The 16384-nt window shown below is 41.6% G+C and overlaps 1 protein-coding gene across 3 annotated transcripts in view; it reads left to right on the top strand.

Annotated features, from left to right (window-relative positions):
* Positions 1 to 16384, top strand: part of PSME4 (proteasome activator subunit 4) — a 243830-nt gene that overhangs the window by 70383 nt on the left and 157063 nt on the right. For all 3 annotated transcript variants that reach the window (XR_016312594.1, XM_089676470.1, XM_089676469.1), the window contains one exon: positions 15241 to 15285. Coding sequence is in view for 2 of the 3 variants with exons in the window: in XM_089676470.1 (XP_089532596.1) it covers positions 15241 to 15285 (45 nt within the window). In the remaining variant the exon portion in view is untranslated. The remainder of the gene's footprint in view (positions 1 to 15240; positions 15286 to 16384) is intronic.

The raw sequence follows: 16384 nt of genomic DNA, 5'->3' as shown, positions 1-16384 counted from the left end.
GGGCCCCATGATCCCCTATTGCCCGGGCGGCCCCATGAGTTGTCAGTCCGCCCCTGGCCCCAGCTGCAGATGATTGGCCAAGTACAATGACCGCTATATAGTGGACTCATTCAGATGGGCTCGGACTAGGATCTGAACAAGCCTGAGCTCATCACTAGTGATGACATACTCTGGTTTTATAAATATACATATCCTATGGATAGTCAGATAATTGTTGCATTTAGAGGCCAATCAGTCCATTTTAGAAGCTGGCAGATGCTTTAAGGAACATTGACTCCCAAGTTCTGATTTTTCTGCTGCCTATGTGTATGCATATAATGTATCTATGCATTGCTGGCATTACAGTTTTTCTAGATATTAACACTGTAGATCCCCTAATATACGCTCTGCATTTTACCTGTAAGTTAAGATATGGTGAATGGCGCTAGTTTCCAGTTTTCAATTCTACTTTTTTTTTCTTTTTAATGAAAACTCTGCCCATTTATTCCAGGCCTAGATTAAGAGGAGCAGTCTGTGAAAACAATCTACTGCAGGTTGGAGGAAAGAATTGGCTTAGAGCTCATGTACACTTTTGTGTGTTGTAGCAAAGTGCGTGTTCAACAAAATGGCGTCCATCTGCACACAGTCACAGACTCCATGTTGCATGGATTGGAATAAAATGAGTAAAAGATGGATTCAGCTCCTTTTCGGGGCTTAAAATGTCACTAAACCAACATCATAAAAATCTATTAATAAATGCTGTATTACATGCTCTTCATATTCACTCAGTCACTTTAGAATTCGTTTTCTGTATTCTGCAACAAACCTGGTTTATCCTGCTGTTCTCTATCTCCCCCTTCTGTCCATGTCCCCACTGCAGTTGGGGATTTTGCAGAGCAATGTTGGCACCTAATGCTCAGTTTTCAGTGAGTTTCTATGCTGAGCATTTCCTCCCTATCACATCTGATCAGCCCATGTGACTATAGAGTCACACATGTGGGCATATACACAGTGGTAAATGACATCCCACTCCCTCCCTCCTCCATTCCCAATAACCAGCTAAACACAATAGGGGTGGGATATTACATCTTGATTAACAGAGGCTTTACCTCCCTGTTTATTCTAAGACACAGGATGGAGGGGCATATGACAGTCTGTGATTGGCAGAAATCCACCCACACCATGTTATTGCCAAAAAATAATAAAGATTTGATTTCAAATATATATTTGTGTGACAATTTTAAACATTTGATATTAAATATTTACCCCAAAGGCTGTTTTTTTTTTTATATATGACCAGATGCTCCTCCTGCCACTGTTTGCTTGCAGAGTCATGTGTTGTATATCGATTAGGAAAAAAGTTCTTAGATGTTTTTGTTTTTTTAAATAAACTTACAGTGCCACCATCCACATACAGAAAGAGAAGGGACCATGTGTGTTTAGTATCACTTTAATTGTAGAGGCACATCAGCCTTTTGCCTGTACACTTAAGCTCTGAAAAGGGCAAACTGCATTTGCGGATTTCTCTACAAGTGGAGAACAGGAGCTGAAACCATCTTTTACTCATTTTATACACATGCATGCAACAGGGAGTCTGTCTGTGTGCAGACAGCCGCCATTTTGTTGAAGTCTACTAGAGCCTTCAAGCCGATCTTGTCTGTCTTGTACCAGTCTATCCGCATGCTGATCAGACTGATACAGGTTCAGGGAGTGTTCAAGTGGTACCATTTTCATTGTTTTTTGGCTTCGGCTACATAGTAAAGTGTGTTTTACTGCACTACCCCATGCACATGGTACTATATTGTCATGCCATTCATTTTCAATTCAATTCAAAACCGTGCATGTCAGATTTTTTGGTCTGTTGTGAAACTATGGCATGGGATGCCTTAATGTAACTGACGTTAATGCATGACATAACCCCAATTAAATGCACTACAGTGGTAACATGTTACACAGTGTGAGGCTGTAGCAGAGAACTTACCCGTGTTATAGACAACACGTGAGAACATAAAACCATGATATACAACAACCACAATTTACATAATTGTTTTCTCTTTGGATCACCCAGGGGTGGACTGACTATTTGGAAACTCGGGTACTGCCCAATGGCCCAGGGTCAGTAGGGGGCTCCATGAGATGCCCCTGGTACCTTTTTCATAGGCTTTTTTGAGTTTGGGCAAGGACACAGGGGCCCCATGATCCCCTATTGCCTGCGGGCCCCATGAGTTGTCAGTCCGCCCCTGGGACCACCTGCAAACATTACACTTAAACATTTCTTATTTGCTACAATTATTAAATCTGGCCTTTTCTAGGTCCCTTTTAGGCTCCATGTACACTGCAGCGGATAAACTCACGTTCAGGAGCTTTTCTGCAGTTTTTTTTCAGCAGCCCCAGAACTCTCCCTAATGTTCTCCTATGTGTCCATGTACACATCGTCGTTTACAGGCAGTTGAGTTTACAGTAGTTTTTTTGAACGCACCAAACTTGCGGTCAGGAGTAGATTTTATCAGCGTTTCAAACGCCTAACACTTGTAAACGCGGCTAATCGCATTTATAAACTTTTGTGTTTGGAAATTTTTTTTTAACTCTTCCATGTCCAGATGCTGTCCAGAGACTTTTTTCATCATGAAAAATGCATGCAAAGCGTTTTTTGGACCCGGTACACCATACTTTGAGGTTTTGCATGAAAGAAAATATGTTAGACACTGCTGCAATAATTTTTGCACAGAAATGAGCTGGAACACATCCAAACACCAGAAAAAAAAATACAGCTAATCTCAACAAATACTGCTCTCTCTCTGCTTCTGATCTCTATTTCTCTTCTATATCTGAAATAGTTAATTTTTTACTGTTTTTCAGTGCATTTGGGAAGGTCTCCTGAGGTTATCCTTAAAAAACGCATCTAAACGCAAACATTCATAAATGCGGTATGCAGATGCGGCTAAACAGACGTTTTGTAACCTACGTTTTCCAGCAGTCAGTTTACATCGTTCAGAAGTGTCCCCTGTACATGGAGCCTTACAGTGGACCTTTGGCCAGGTTATGGGCATTCAGATATCCACATTTTTGTAACAAGCAGTGAATAAGCTTTAAAACAAATCTTTACTGCCCTCTGTAGCTGCAGGCATCGTGGTGCAATTTATTTCCAAACTTCACATAAACACTATACAATCATTCAAGCTGGATCCTCTTTGAATAAGCTCAAATGGTGAATCATGTCAGAGGCGTGATCCTTGGGGTGGGACCATGTGCTGACGCTTGACAGCTATTAAAGTTTTGCCTGTGAAGAAATCATCGGTGTGCAGCTTTACCTTTGGATGATGTTGAGCTATTCAAGATGGCTCTCTCAGAAGCTCCATTCAAACTGCTCCTTTCCCCAGAGTTAGTGAGTGGTCTGTGTTCACATTGGAGATTATTATTATACAAGATTTATATAGCGCCAACAGTTTGCTCAGCGCTTTACAATATAATGGGAGACAATACAGCAATGATACAGTTCAGTACAAGAGGGTTAGGAGAGCCCTGCTCCTCGGAGCTTACAATCTAATAGGCAGGGGCTGGTGGTACAAAAGGTAGTAACTGTGAGGAATAGAAGATTCCATTGTTAACTGACGGCAGGATAGGCTTCCCTGAAGAGAGAGGTTTTCAGAGATCGCCTAAAAGTGAGCAGAGTAGGCGATAGTCTTATAGATTAGGGTAGAGAGTTCCAGAGGATAGGGGAAGCTCTGGAGAAGAGATTAGAAGGCTGGGAGGCTACCCAGACACATCTGGAAGTGGCAGCGGGGGGGAGCTGAACTGCTGGGACAAAAAACTGCAATGAACCTTAAGAATGAATTGTTTTGGTTGTCTATATCCTAGCCACAGTTGCGCTGAAACTTTACGTGGGGGGGAAATGCTAGCAGGAAGGCTTTTTATTGTAGAAGAGACATATTCCGAAGGGGACACTAGTTCTGGTGACACAGCGGGATTCCGTCACTTTGGAAGGATTTCCTCTCACTACCTTTTAGACTATGGGACAGGGAGTAAAGCAAAATCTCCCCAATGGGATACAGATGGAAAAAAAACAGCTGGCAACTGTAAGTGCTCAATCTCAGTCCCGTGAAGACTGAGATTGAGCTCTGCAGTCACTTTTGCAGCAGTTGTTTTCTTATTCCAGGTCACTATCCTGCGCAATGTCCTTTTTGTCTCTTTCGGTTAGTTGACCATGTCGACCGCGCTTATGCTCATCACATGACTTTTTCCCGGATGTTTAAGGATGTGCACACCATATTATTTTAGTTTTTTTAATTTTTACTGCTCCCCCCCCCCCCCCCCAATAAGATTTCCATTTGTTTTTCAATTGAGTTGTACAGTTTATAGGTCACATTAAAGGTGGAAAAAGTTCTGAAATTATTTATCTTTGTACCATTTTCTTTACATCACAGAAACCTGCCATTTTAACAAGAGTGTGCAGACTTTTTATATCCACTATAGGTGTCTCATCACACAGCAGAAGCAAAACATTGTTACATCATTTCCACTATCAACACAAAATATGTTGTCACTTTCACAACTGCACATCATGTAGTATTTCTTTTTCTAACCCGTGTAGATCCTAATGGGAGTGTGGACTGCCACTTTAAACAAGCTGCTAGCAGGCATCAGCACTTCATGAAACTTCTTGAAAGCCTGCTGAAGCCAGCTAGCTGCTGCAATACTCACATTGGGATCTGTGTTCAGACATTTACAAACTGGAGCTGATTAGTACATTAAAAGCTTCAACAAAGCTTGCTGAAAGCTGTGCAAATGATTTGTCAAAGCTTGCTGTACACACTGTTCTTATACAAGGTGAAGCCCATGTGAAACTGGCTTTACTTCCTGAAATCCATAAGTATAAGGATCAAAATAGTTAATGTTGATTGAGAGAGTTTAGTTCTACTTTAAAAGCCAAGTTCACCTAAAAAGAAAAATAATAATAAATGCACATTTTTCAGGTAAAAAAGGTCCATTATTATTATTAATAATAATGTATTATTTTTTTAGGAGTCTGCAGAGCATTACACCTGTGATCAGCAGATTGAAGTTGTAATGCCAGCCTCCTGCAGACTGTCAGTGTAGCTGTCGGCCCATACCTACCTAGAGTGCACTTCAGTGCCCTGGTAGTGAATTATTTATTATTTATTTCAGGTACTTATATAGTGCCATCAATTTACACAGCACTTAACATATATATTGTACATTCACATCAGTCCCTAACCCTCAAGGGGTGTACAATCTAAGGTCCCTAACTCACATTCATACATACACATACTAGGGCCAATTTTAGACAGGATCCAATTCACCTACTAGCATGTCTTTGGAGTGTGGGAGGAAACCGGAGGACCCCCACGCAGGCACAGGGAGAACATGCAAACTCCAAGCAGACGGTGCCGTGGCTGGGATACGAACCAGCAACCCAAGTACTGCCAGGTGGAAGGGCCAACCATTTAGCCACTGTGCTGCCCCATTGAGAACTACAAGCCATCAGCCTCAAAGGCTGTCGGTTCTTGTAGTTCATTCACAGAACTCTGTGTCTCAACAATGCGGCCCTGTGGGCAGAGCCTGGCACTTTTCGAATAGTGACGGAGTGCATGGAGAAGATCCCTGGCCAGCTGTGTGTGTGTATATGTATGTACAGTCAGGTCCATAAATATTGGGACATCGACACAATTCTAAAATTTTTGGCTCTATACACCACCACAATGGATTTGAAATGAAACGAACAAGATGTGCTTTAACTGCAGACTGTCAGCTTTAATTTGAGGGTATTTACATCCAAATCAGGTGAACGGTGTAGGAATTACAACAGTTTGCATATGTGCCTCCCACTTGTTAAGGGACCAAAAGTAATGGGACAGAATAATAATCATACATCAAACTTTCACTTTTTAATACTTGGTTGCAAATCCTTTGCAGTCAATTACAGCCTGAAGTGTGGAACGCATAGACATCACCAGACGCTGGGTTTCATCCCTGGTGATGCTCTGCCAGGCCTCTACTGCAACTGTCTTCAGTTCCTGCTTGTTCTTGGGGCATTTTCCCTTCAGTTTTGTCTTCAGCAAGTGAAATGCATGCTCAATCGGATTCAGGTCAGGTGATTGACTTGGCCATTGCATAACATTCCACTTCTTTCCCTTAAAAAACTCTTTGGTTGCTTTTGCAGTATGCTTTGGGTCATTGTCCATCTGCACTGTGAAGCGGTGTCCAATGAGTTCTGAAGCATTTGGCTGAATGTGAGCAGATAATATTGCCCGAAACACTTCAGAATTCATCCTGCTGCTTTTTTCAGCAGTCACATCATTAATATAAATACAAGACAACCAGTTCCATTGGCAGCCATACATGCCCACGCCATGACACTACCACCACCATGCTTCACTGATGAGGTGGTATGCTTAGGATCATGAGCAGTTCCTTTCCTTCTCCATACTCTTCTCTTCCCATCACTCTGGTACAAGTTGATCTTGGTCTCATCTGTCCATAGGGTGTTGTTCCAGAACTGTGAAGGCTTTTTTAGATGTCGTTTGGCAAACTCTAATCTGGCCTTCCTGTTTTTGAGGCTCACCAATGGTTTACATCTTGTGGTGAACCCTCTGTATTCACTCTGTTGAAGTCTTCTCTTGATTGTTGACTTTGACACACATACACCTACCTCCTGGAGAGTGTTCTTGATCTGGCCAACTGTTGTGAAGGGTATTTTCTTCATCAGGGAAAGAATTCTTCCGTCATCCACCACAGTTGTTTTCCGTGGTCTTCCGGGTCTTTTGGTGTTACTGAGCTCACCGGTGCGTTCCTTCTTTTTAAGAATGTTCCAAGCAGTTGTTTTGCCACGCCTAATGTTTTTTCTATCTCTCTGATGGGTTTGTTTTGTTTTTTCAGCCTAATGATGGCTTGCTTCACTGATAGTGACAGCTCTTTGGATCTCATCTTGAGAGTTGACAGCAACAGATTCCAAATGCAAATAGCACACTTGAAATGAACTCTGGACCTTTTATCTGCTTATTGTAATTGGGATAATGAGGGAATAACACACACCTGGCCATGGAACAGCTGAGAAGCCAATTGTCCCATCACTTTTTTAACAAGTGGGAGGCACATATGCAAACTGTTGTAATTCCTACACCATTCACCTGATTTGGCTGTAAATTCCCTCAAATTAAAGCTGACAGTCTGCAGTTAAAGCACATCTTGTTCGTTTCATTAGAAATCCATTGTGGTGGTGTATAGAGCCAAAAATGTTAGAAGTGTGTCGATGTCCCAATATTTATGGACCTGACTGTATGTATATATATATATATATATGTGTGTGTGTGTGTGTGTGTGTGTGTGTGTGTATGTATGTATGTATGTATGTGTGTGTATGTATATATATATATATATATATATATATATATATATATATATATATATATATATATATATATATAAAATTTAATTTTAGTGAATGTAATTTAAAGCCATTTTCATCAGCACCGAATTTGCCATACTGACTAAACATCATTTTGACCTTTTTAAAAGCTACAATTCAAAGTCATGGCTATTTACTTATTTTTTTGTTTTTAGCTTTTCCAGTACAGGCAAACAATATAGTGGGAATGCCTTCACGTCAGTGCCCAGCGTGTGGAAGCATGTGCAGGTGATTTTGGCTTTCTGAAAATCCCTACTTGTGCACATAATTTTTTATAAACGCCACACAGAACTAGGACAAACTCTGCAAATTAGATGTTTTTTTTGTTATGTTAGAGCCAGAGCCATTTCCATATGTTTTTTCTTGAAGCATTAAATTTAATAGAAAATTTCAGCGTGGGCTAAGTGCTGGTCTCCAACAGTTAGTGCTGCTGTTTTTGTGTTTTCTGCCGCCATGCTGAGTCAGGACCCAGCTGTGTGAGTTCCATTGCATTTGCATGTTTTTGTATTTTATCAAAGGCTAGAGCTATTGAACTCTTGAATTCGATGGCAAATATATTAATGTATTTTGGTTAGGTTTTAATTTTATTTTGTTCATTTTGAAGGTAATTTTGTGTTTTTTGCTGGTTTTATAATATATATTTTATTTTGTATTTTAATGTTTTTATTAATTTTTAAACAGTATAAAACAGAGGCAACAAAACACGCCCACGCAGGGGCTATCAATTGCACAGATAAAAAATGTAAAATAGAAAAACAGTGCTCTAACACCAACAGAGCAAAAGGTACGCCCACGCAGGGGCCATCAATGACACATAAGTTACAATAACATTAATGTAACTCTGACTCAAACAAATTAAAGGCAGATATCCTCTGTCACACCAAAAACAAACAGAGAAAGAAAAGAGTCCAAAGAGAAAAAAAACAAAACAAAAAAAAAATCAAAGAGCAGGGGTCCAAGAACGCCAATACCGAACACCATCACATACCCGGGGGGAGTGTGGGAAAGGCGCATTGCAACCACGGCTCCCATATTTTCAAAAATTTACAGTGGGAGTCGTTGCAGATACTCGACATCTGTTCGTTGAGCATCATAGTGGTCATACGATCCCGCACCCCCTGAAGAGGGACAAACGGGCTCTTCCAGGCCTGAGCAATTGTTCTAGTGGCTGATAAAAACAAATAGGAAGCCAACCTCTGCTGGTGAGCCAAGAGGCCCGGTATGGGGCAATGAAGCAAAGAATACCAAGCATCCCGGTGTATGGAGAGATGGAACAAGGTGAAAAGGAGGCCAAACACACGAGGCCAAAAACGAAACAGTCTCAGGCATGACCCCCAGATATGCAATACATCTCCACGATGGCCACAACCTCGAAAGCAGCGATCACTACAGGCAAGGTTTGCCTGGGCCATTAATTGTTTATTTTAATCAATTCACAAAATGGAAAGATGGATTGAAGAGAAATCCAAATCAATAGTTGGTGTGACCACCCTTTGCCTTGAAAACAGCATAAATTCTTCTAGGTAGACTTGCACACAGTTTTTGAAGGAACTGGGCAGGTAGGTTGTTCCAAACATCTTGGAGAACTAACCACAGATCTTCTGTGGATGTAGGTTGCCTCAAATCCTTCTGTCTCTTCATGTAGTCACACCAAATACTGATTTGATTTGGATTTATCCTCTGTTCATTTAAGTCCCATTTTGTTAAATTGCTAAAAATAACCTATTACCACTGCTATTTCTCAAAGCATTCTTAATTTACAGCATTTTTTCACACCTGCCTAAAACTTTTGCACAGTACTGTACTCTAGCTCTCCACTGACAAGTAAATTGAATAACATTGATTATCTTGTTGCAATGACACCTGAAAGTGGGTGGGATATATTAGGCAGCAAGGTTAACATGTTGTTCCTGAAATTGAAAGCAGAAAAAAATGGACAAATCATAAGGATTTGAGCGACAAGGCAGGATTGTAATGTCTGGGTCTAAGCATCTCCAAAACTGCAGCTTTTGTGGGATGTTCCCAGTCTGCAGTGGTCAGGACCAACCAAAAGTGGTCCAAGGAATGAAAACCAATGAACCAGTGACATGGCATTGGCAGCCAAGGCTTATTGATGCACGTGAGGAGTGAAGACTGGTCCATGTAGTCCGATCCAATAGAGGAGCTACTGTCGCTCAGATTACTGAAAAAGTTCATGCTGGTTTTCATAGAAAGGTATCCGAACATAGCTGAACAGAGCATCTCAGTTTGTGTATGGAGCTGTGTAGCTGCAGACTGGTCAAGGTTCCCATGCTAACCCATGTCCAAAACCAAAAGCACCTACAATTGGCGCCTGAGCATCAGACCTGGACCACGGAGCAATGGAAGAATGTGGCCCAGTTTGATGATTTGTGTGTATCTGTTACTTTCCTTGGGGAAGAGATGTCACAAGGATGCACTATGGGGAAAAGACAAGCCAGGGTAGGCAGTTATCTGCTTCTGATGGCTTGGTGCCAGATACCACAGCATACCTTAGAACAGTTGTTCTCAACATTCCTAATGCCGTGACCCTTTAATACAGTTCCTCTTGTTGTGGTGACCACCAACCATAAAATTATTTACCCAGTAATTATAATTCATGAGTGTCGTTTTACCTCCAATACTGCTGCTTTCAACACAGTAGCTGCTTTTAACAGAGTAGCTGCTTTCAACACAGCAGCTGCTTTCTACACAGTAGCTGCTCTTTACACATCGGAAATATGTGTTTTCTGATGGTCTTAGGGGACCCCTGTGAAAGGGTTGTTCGACCCCCAAAGGGGTCGCGACCCACAGGTTGAGAACCACTGCCTTAGAAGGTCTAGTGGAGTCCATGCCTTGATAGGTCAGGGTTCTTTGATGGCCAAAGGGGGACCTACTCAATATTAGGTGGATGGCCATGATGGCTGGTGTGTGTGTGTATATAATATAGGGATGCACCAATACCATTTTCTTTATCGGAGAGTATGAGCACCGATACTTTCAGTCAAGTACTTGCCATTATCTATACTTTACGGTGCGATTTGCGTCCATACAAAATGTATTCCACCACAAAAGTTAGCATATGATTTCAACAGGAAAGCGATTCTTGTCCAAATCGCATGCGGTTTCACCATTGCTCCTGTGTGAACCCAGGCTGTCATAGCCCGAGTTCACACAGGAGCAGTGCAGGGAGGTTTCCCACAGTGGACAGTGGGAGAGTGGGGATGTATACTATGGTGGCAGATGCTACATATTCTCAGCGGTAGGAGAGGAGAGAAAGCGGCACAGATTTGAAATCTCCGCCACTTGTTTTTCCCCTCCTTGCAGGGATGACCGTTTGGGCTAGAGGTCTTTTGATTGGTCAGCACCGTCCATGTGACGGCTGATCTTCTGAACCAGAAACCTTGAATTAGGGCCTATGGGATGGACAGGTGCAGCTTGCTTTTGCTTGTTTGCATTGAGATCTATTTGAAGCTCCTCTAAGATCATTCATGTATATTTGACCTTGTTCTGACCTGCAATTAAAGTGGTTCTAAAGGTTCAAGGTTTTTTTTACAACCCCCTCCCATCCATACTTGAGCCCCTCGGGTCCATCGACGTTCTCAACAGTCTTTGCTGTCTGGGGACTCTTCCTCCTCATTGGTTGAGACGGCAACAGGAGCCCATTGGCTCCAGCTGCTGTTAATCACAGCTAGTGAGCCGCCAATGAGGTGAGAGCAGGGGGCGGGGCCGAGCTGCGGCTTTGTCTTATCGACGCTTAGAGCACCATCTCGAGGACGAGCATTAAGAGGAAAAACTGCGCGAGGAGGAGCACCGGAGGGGGTCCCAAAAAGAAGAGGCTAGGGGCTGCTGTGTGCAAAGTCACTGCACAGAGCAGACCTGTTTGTTATTTTAGAAAAAAAAAAAAAAAGCTTTAGTGTCTCTTTAACCGCCTTCTAAGCTGCGTCAACCTACTTCGAATTGCTTTTTGCATTTTCATTGACTTGTATGGGTAGAGACACAAACAAAAGGTCATTGAGACAGGCCTTTAATACTTCTCTGCCGTCCCTGATCATTGCATCATGACGCAAAGGAGAAAATGGCCTTTTTTTTGTTTTGTTTTGTTTTCTGAATACAGACCTACTCAGCACTGACATATTAAATTCATGGGTGAGTAAGCAGAGTATTGTTTTCATGGCCATGCACTTTCTATGAACTATGTAGGGATTGTATTCCAAAATAATTGAAGTGGATAGTTTTTTATATTACTTTTTTTATTGCGATCAGCAAAAAAGAAAGAAAATGGGTATCAACTGACTTCTGATTGGATGCGTTTTGGTCATTGTACATAATTTCTTTTTGTACTTTATCAGGCCCTCTATCTTCAGTTTGATTTCATAAATAGAAGAGTTGTTTCCTTTTTCATTGTACTAGAGTGAAGGAAATGTTCTCATCAATCCTTTAGTGTCTGCTCAATTTTTGGCTCTTAGGATAAAGGAAAACATCACTTACAGTGGGGCAAAAAAAAGTATTTAGTCAGCCACCAATTTTACAAGTTCTCCCACTTACAAAGATGAGAGAGGCCTGTAATTGGCATAATAGGTAGACCTCAACTATGAGAGACAAAATGAGAAAAAAAATCTACACAATCACATTGGCTGATTTAGAATTTATTTGCAAATTATGGTGGAAAATAAGTATTTGGTCACCTACAAACAAGCAAGATTTCTGGCTCTCACAGACCTGTACCTTCTTCTTTAAGAGGCTACTCTGTCCTGCACTCCTTACCTGTATCAATGGCACCTGTTTGAACTTGTTATCAGTATAAAAGACACCTGTCCACAACCTCAAACAGTCACACTCCAAACTCCACTATGGTGAAGACCAAGAGCTGTCGAAGAACACCAGAAACAAAATTGTAGACCTGCACCAGGCTGGGAAGACTGAATCTGCAATAGGCAAGCAGCTTGGTGTGAACAAATCAACTGTGGGAGCAATAATTAGAAAATGGAAGACATACAAGACCACTGATAATCTCCCTCGATCTGGGGCTCCCCGCAAGATCTCACCCCGTGGGGTCAAAATGATCACAAGAACGGTGAGCAAAAATCCCAGGACCACACGGGGGGACCTAGTGAATGACCTGCAGAGACCAACGTAACAAAGGCTACCATCAGTAACACACTACGCCGCCAGGGACTCAGATCCTGCAGTGCCAGACGTGTCCCCCTGCTTAAGCCAGTACATGTCCGGGCCCGTCTGAAGTTTGCTAGAGAGCATTTGGATGATCCAGAAGAGGATTGGGAGAATGTCATATGGTCAGATGAAACCAAAATAGAACGGTTTGGTAGAAACACAACTCGTCGTGTTTGGAGGAGAGAGAATGCTGAGTTGCATCCAAAGAACACCATACCTACTGTGAAGCATGGGGGTGGCAACATCATGCTTTGGGGCTGTTTCTCCACAAAGGGACCAGGACAACTGATCCATGTACAGGACAGAATGAATGGGGCCATGTATCGTGAGATTTTGAATGCAAACCTCCTTCCATCAGCAAGGGCATTGAAGATAAAACATGGCTGGGTCTTCCAACATGACAATGATCCCAAACATACCGACCAGGCAATGAAGGAGTGGCTTCGTAAGAAGCATTTCAAGGTCCTGGAGTGGCCTAGCCAGTCTCCAGATCTCAACCCCATAGAAAACCTTTGGAGGGAGTTGAAAGTCCGTGTTGCCCAACGACAGCCCCAAAACATCACTGCTGTAGAGGAGATCTGCATGGAGGATGGGCCAACATACCAGCAACAGTGTGTGCCAACCTTGTGAAGACTTACAGGAAACGTCTGACCTCTGTCATTGCCAACAAAGGATATATAACAAAGTATTGAGATGAACTTTTGATATTGACCAAATACTTATTTTCCACCATAATTTGCAAATAAATTCTTTCCAAATCAGCCAATGTGATTGTCTGGATTTTTTTTCTCATTTTGTCTCTCATAGTTGAGGTCTACCTATGATGCCAATTACAGGCCTCTCTCATCTTTTTAAGTGGGAGAACTTGCACAATTGGTGGCTGACTAAATACTTTTTTGCCCCACTGTATTTATAAAATCAGATTTCACACAACTCCCATTATGCAATGTCGTGCCCTGTTTATGTTACAGTAGTCTGCAAAAAGGTGTATGTCAAGGCAAAGAAGAAACCCACATTTCCCCATGTTTTATCTCTTTAAAGACCCTGCAAGTTCAGAAAAGTTTTCTGAGCTATACACATATAGCAAGTGAAATAAAATGAAACCAAACCAGACATAATAGTAAAAGTTCAAAAAGTCCACACTTGTATAATAGTGCATGAAATAACACTTGAAATGGAACTCCAAATACCCCACGAAGAAAACTAGTAACCTGTAAAGGCATTTAAACGTCACCTATAGTGATTTATAGGTGCCATAGTTCGCCACCATTCCAAAGGTATACATAGTTCTATATGTCAATGTTTTTAGTAGTTTTAGAAACCGAATACAAAAAAAAAATGCCAAGCAATACATTTATTCTAGTGGGCAGCACAGTGGCTAAGTGGTTAGAACGTCTGCCTGGCAGTGCTAGGGGTCGTTGGTTCGAATCCCAACCACGGTACCACCTGCCTGGAGTTTGCATGTTCTCCCTGTGCCTGCGTGGGTTTCCTCCGGGAACTCTCGTTTTCCTCCCACGCTACGTTATTTTAACATGTCATATAGCCAATGACCACCTCCATGTATACTTATTATTGCCAGTATGAACCTATTGATTAGAATTACAGTGGCTAAATGGTTAGCACTTCCACCTGACAGTACTAGGGTCCTCGGTTCGAATCCCAACCATGGCACCACCTGCCTGGAGTTTGCATGTTCTCCCTGTGCTTGTGTGGGTTTCCTCCGGGTACTCCTGTTTCCTCCCACACTCCAAATACATGCTGGTAGGTTAATTGACTCCTGTCTAAATTGTCCCTAGTATGTGTATGTATGAATGTGAGTTAGGGACCTTAGATTGTACTCCCCTTGAGGGTACGGACTGATGTGAATGTACAATATATATATAATGTGTATATATGTAAAGCGCTGCGTAAATTGACGGCGCTTTATAAGTACCTGAAATAATTAAATATTCATTCAAGAATGATGCAGACAGCAAAACAACAAAGTCCAAGAACAGATTAAAGTAGGCAAGAGTACAAGCATCAATCTCTCGAGTGCATGCTAAAAATCCAAGGTAGAACCTTAGGCAATAATCTTGTGATTGAAAATATGCAATAAGAATACCGCCTTACTAAACAGTCAAATTCAAGTCAGATATCAACATATTGTACAAGTGGGATGGTGGGAATAATATCACTGAAACCGTAAACAGAAATAAAAAGTAAGGAAAGTATAGAAAAGAATAAAGTAAAAAGAGGGTCGGTCAGAAATCTGTTTAATAACAGAAATATATGGGATCCATGGATCCCAAGTGCTCTCAAATTTAGAGGTATTGTTATTAAGGATACTAGCAAGTTTATCATTGATCATGATCCAAGTAAGTTTGTTTGACTAAGTCAAGCGATATTGCCGACTGTTTCTAGTGTTTGGCTATCGTAATTCCAACTCTAGCCAAATCCAGTTTTCACACATATAAATAAAATCTTAGGTTTTAACGCTTCCCCAAAAAATATGGTGTGTGTGTGTGACTTTGTCACAGAGACAGGAAATGAGGAGATCTTCCAACAAGGACAACCTCAGTAGAACTTTGAGGTGCTAACCCTTCCCTACTGTATTGATAATGTATGGGTATATGTTATGAACAGATCATTAAAAACGGTTTTTGTTTTTTTTTTTTTTCCAGCTCTGTGGAAGGTGTCCTAAAAACACTAGTGAAAGCCTGTCGACCGTAAGTAACTTTACTGAAAAGTAATTATTATTATTATTATACAGGGTTTTTATAGCACCGACAGTATGTGCAGCGCTTTAAAATGTAAGGGCAGACAGTGCAGTTACAATACAATTCAATACGGAAGGAATCGGAGGACCCTGCTCATTAGAGCTTGCAATCTAAAAAAGAGGGTCAAATGACACAAAAGGTGATAACTGTGGGGGTTGAGCTGATGGAGAAAGTGGAAATATAGTTGTTAGGAGGAGGTGGGACAGGCTTCTCAGAAGAGAAGGGGTTTTTTTAGGGATCACCTAAAAGAGGACAGAGTAGAAGATAGCTGGACAGATTGGGGTAGGGAGTTCTATAGGATGGGAGAGGCTTGGGAAAAGTCCTGAAGGTGAGCATAGGACGAGGTGACGGGAATTTACAGAGCAGGTTGTCTTGGGAGGAACGAAGAGAGCTATTTGATTAGTATTTTGAGACTAGGTTAGTGATATAGCTGGGGGTGTTGTGTATGGTTTTGTAAGTTATTAGTATTTTGAATTTAATGTGTTGGGTGATTGGCAGCCAATGAAGGGATTGGCAGAGAGGGGTAGCAGACACTGAGTGGCTGGTAAGGTGCATGAATCTGGAAGCAGCATTCATGGTGGGCTAAAGGGGGGATATCCTATGTAAAGTTAAGTCAATGAGGATGACACTGCAGGAGTCATGGTAAGAGATGACCAAGGAGTGGACTAGCTTTGTGGTGTCATTGGTTAGGAAGGAGCGTATTTTGGAGATATAAAAGTAAATAACCAAAAATGCAGCGCTAATAAAGTGTCAACATAAAAGTCCAAATAATTCTCAAGTGAATGAGACAGGTTGCAGAAGAAGATTCTGGCGTCATATTCCGTCACCAAAACACCCGAATAGATAAGCCCCCTTACCGGACGTTCAGACCGTATACTGGTCAATATACGCAGTAAATAAGAAATCACTGAAGCAGGTAATTTTCACTAGGAATCCCCCTTTAAGATTATGAATACTCCTCCTCTTTAAAGATCTTCAAAAGCAGGAAAAACTCCCATCCAATAATCAAATAAGGGATATAAAACAAAAGCAACTCATAGTGTAGTAA

This window comes from Staurois parvus, unplaced genomic scaffold (assembly GCF_062004578.1).
Source record: "Staurois parvus isolate SC_StPar_1 unplaced genomic scaffold, SC_StPar_1.0 ptg000169l, whole genome shotgun sequence".
NCBI lineage: Eukaryota > Metazoa > Chordata > Amphibia > Anura > Ranidae > Staurois > Staurois parvus.
Note: the sequence above shows the minus strand (reverse complement) of the source record. Positions and strands in the feature narration are given on the sequence as shown.